Raw genomic sequence first — 1,959 nt, 5'->3', positions numbered from 1 at the left:
GATCGGTCCATCTCTAGTACCGGTACCGAAAAAAAGGTTTATTCATAACACACGTGAAAAGAGCCAGGAAAACCGAGTAAACGATAAAACGATAACAAAATAACGCTGAAAACCAATAAAAACCCTGAAAACCAGACATTTCACACCTGAGCCTCAACTCTCGCGGCCAAACGACCAAACGACTCAACCAAACGACTCACGGACCAGTACCGGTCCGAGGCCCGGGGGTTGGGGACCGCTGGTCTAACAGATACGATGAAGTAATCACTAAAGATACCTCAGAAAAATCAACCAGAAATAAAGAGTAGCACTCATAGTAAGTAGTACACATAGATACATCTGTGAGCTGGTTATGAATAATTTATCTTTAATGATTAAAATGTTATTTGTGAAGAAATTCATTAAGTAATTGCTCGTCAAGAATACAGTAATAATGGCCCCAACAGAGCTCTGACTCTTTTTATAGAGCAACATGAAGACAGTCTGTTAGTATACCAGCTGCTTTGTCCAGGAAACCTCACTTATACACAAAAGTTATTATCAGCACAATTCATTTATAAACGATTTAGTCTCACCTTTAGATCATAGAGCTGTTCGCTGAAGTCCTCCTTCTTGCTGACACTGGAGAAGGACCGAAGTGCTCCTGTGAGTCGAGGAGGAGACATTGTGTCTGTTTCCCTCCCCACACACCTGGTGTCCTGGATCTAGGTTCTTCTGGATCTATGGTTCTCCTGGAACCTGCTGACATACAAACACAACAGTAAGATGAACCTTCAGTGTTTCTACTCCACAGCAACTCCACATACAAAGCAGCCAAAGGGCTTTGGACCTATGCCTCGCGACACAACAGCCACTGATGTTGTGAAACAAACACGCCGTCCGTGTACAGTGGTCATGGTAGTCACGGTACCTGTGAAGAGGCTGACTGCGTTCGTGGGAGAGTGAATGAGACACTTGGGACGAAATGATCTGGAAAATAAAAACTTCTTGGTGAACTGACTGGCTTGGTTTATCTACAGATGCATGTTGTCTCCGGAAACTTGAAAGGTCCCGGATTACAGGAAGTCAGGTGGCTAACACAAACATCTCCAACAGAAGAATAATGCACGCGCCTTAGCTGACTTTTATAAGTTCTCGCGCGACTATTACACACAAAGCTAACGCTAAGTATGCGCGTTGCTAGCTGGCTGTCATGCTGCCTGCTACATCTCTTTAAAACTCACTTTTAACACTGTCGTCACTATTAATGCAACAGGAACTGCGACAGATGAGTCTATAAACCATTCACAACGTGAAACTTACGCTTCAACTGCTTCCTAAAGCGCCACGTACAAATCCAACAGTCAGTGTGTGAGTACGCTACCGGCAGATGTCAACACAAGGTGCATGTAAACTAGGGATTATGGGTATTGTAGTTTAGACGTCAAGCGGCTGTATAGAGGGCATGGATAAAATGACTACATTACCCGCGTAAGCAGAGAAGGTGCGCTTATAGCTTACACCAGCGAACACCGAATTCTGTTTTATGGGCGGAGTTAGTACTTTTAAACGGCACATGCGGTCTCCGCCTGAAAAGAAAAGTAAACTTTAGTATCCTCTCTGCTATATACAGTACAGGTAGACGAGACGACGAGGCTCCAGTTCATTCAGTGCAAAGGCAGCAATAAATATAAAAAGAGTAAGAAATTAATATACACTTTAAGACTAAGGTAAAAGTAAAAGGAATAAATATACACTTTAAAATTAAGGTAAAAGCATCAATAACAGTCTGAATTTACATATAAAATTTGAATGATTTAAAGTGACCTTGAAGTGGTTTAAAATAGCTAGCGTAGCAGCTTTACAAATCAAACCAGTTCAAGGTACGTGTCCATGTTTTTGGAGTCTGCAGACTTTTCCTTTCTTTTGCCATCTACGCTCAATGATTCTGATACTTTTTTTTTTTTTTTTTTTTTTTTT

At 41.6% G+C, this 1,959-nt stretch overlaps 1 protein-coding gene across 8 annotated transcripts in view; it reads right to left on the bottom strand.

The window, feature by feature from the left end:
• Positions 1-1,421, bottom strand: part of ascc3 (activating signal cointegrator 1 complex subunit 3) — a gene marked incomplete at its 3' end in the record, with an annotated part of 122,202 nt that extends 120,781 nt beyond the window's left edge. The window contains 3 exon segments of one of the 8 annotated variants that reach the window (XM_014330396.2): positions 576-741; positions 911-969; positions 1,303-1,382. In XM_014330396.2, the coding sequence (XP_014185882.1) occupies positions 576-665 (90 nt within the window). 8 annotated transcript variants of the gene reach the window in all.
• Between the last annotated feature and the right edge of the window lie 538 nt (positions 1,422-1,959).

Source organism: Haplochromis burtoni, unplaced genomic scaffold (assembly GCF_018398535.1).
Source record: "Haplochromis burtoni strain Fernald_Lab_line unplaced genomic scaffold, NCSU_Asbu1 Contig_785, whole genome shotgun sequence".
NCBI classification, from domain to species: Eukaryota; Metazoa; Chordata; class Actinopteri; order Cichliformes; family Cichlidae; genus Haplochromis; species Haplochromis burtoni.
The sequence above is the reverse complement of the archived record's forward strand: the minus strand, read 5'-3'. Positions and strand labels throughout refer to the sequence as shown.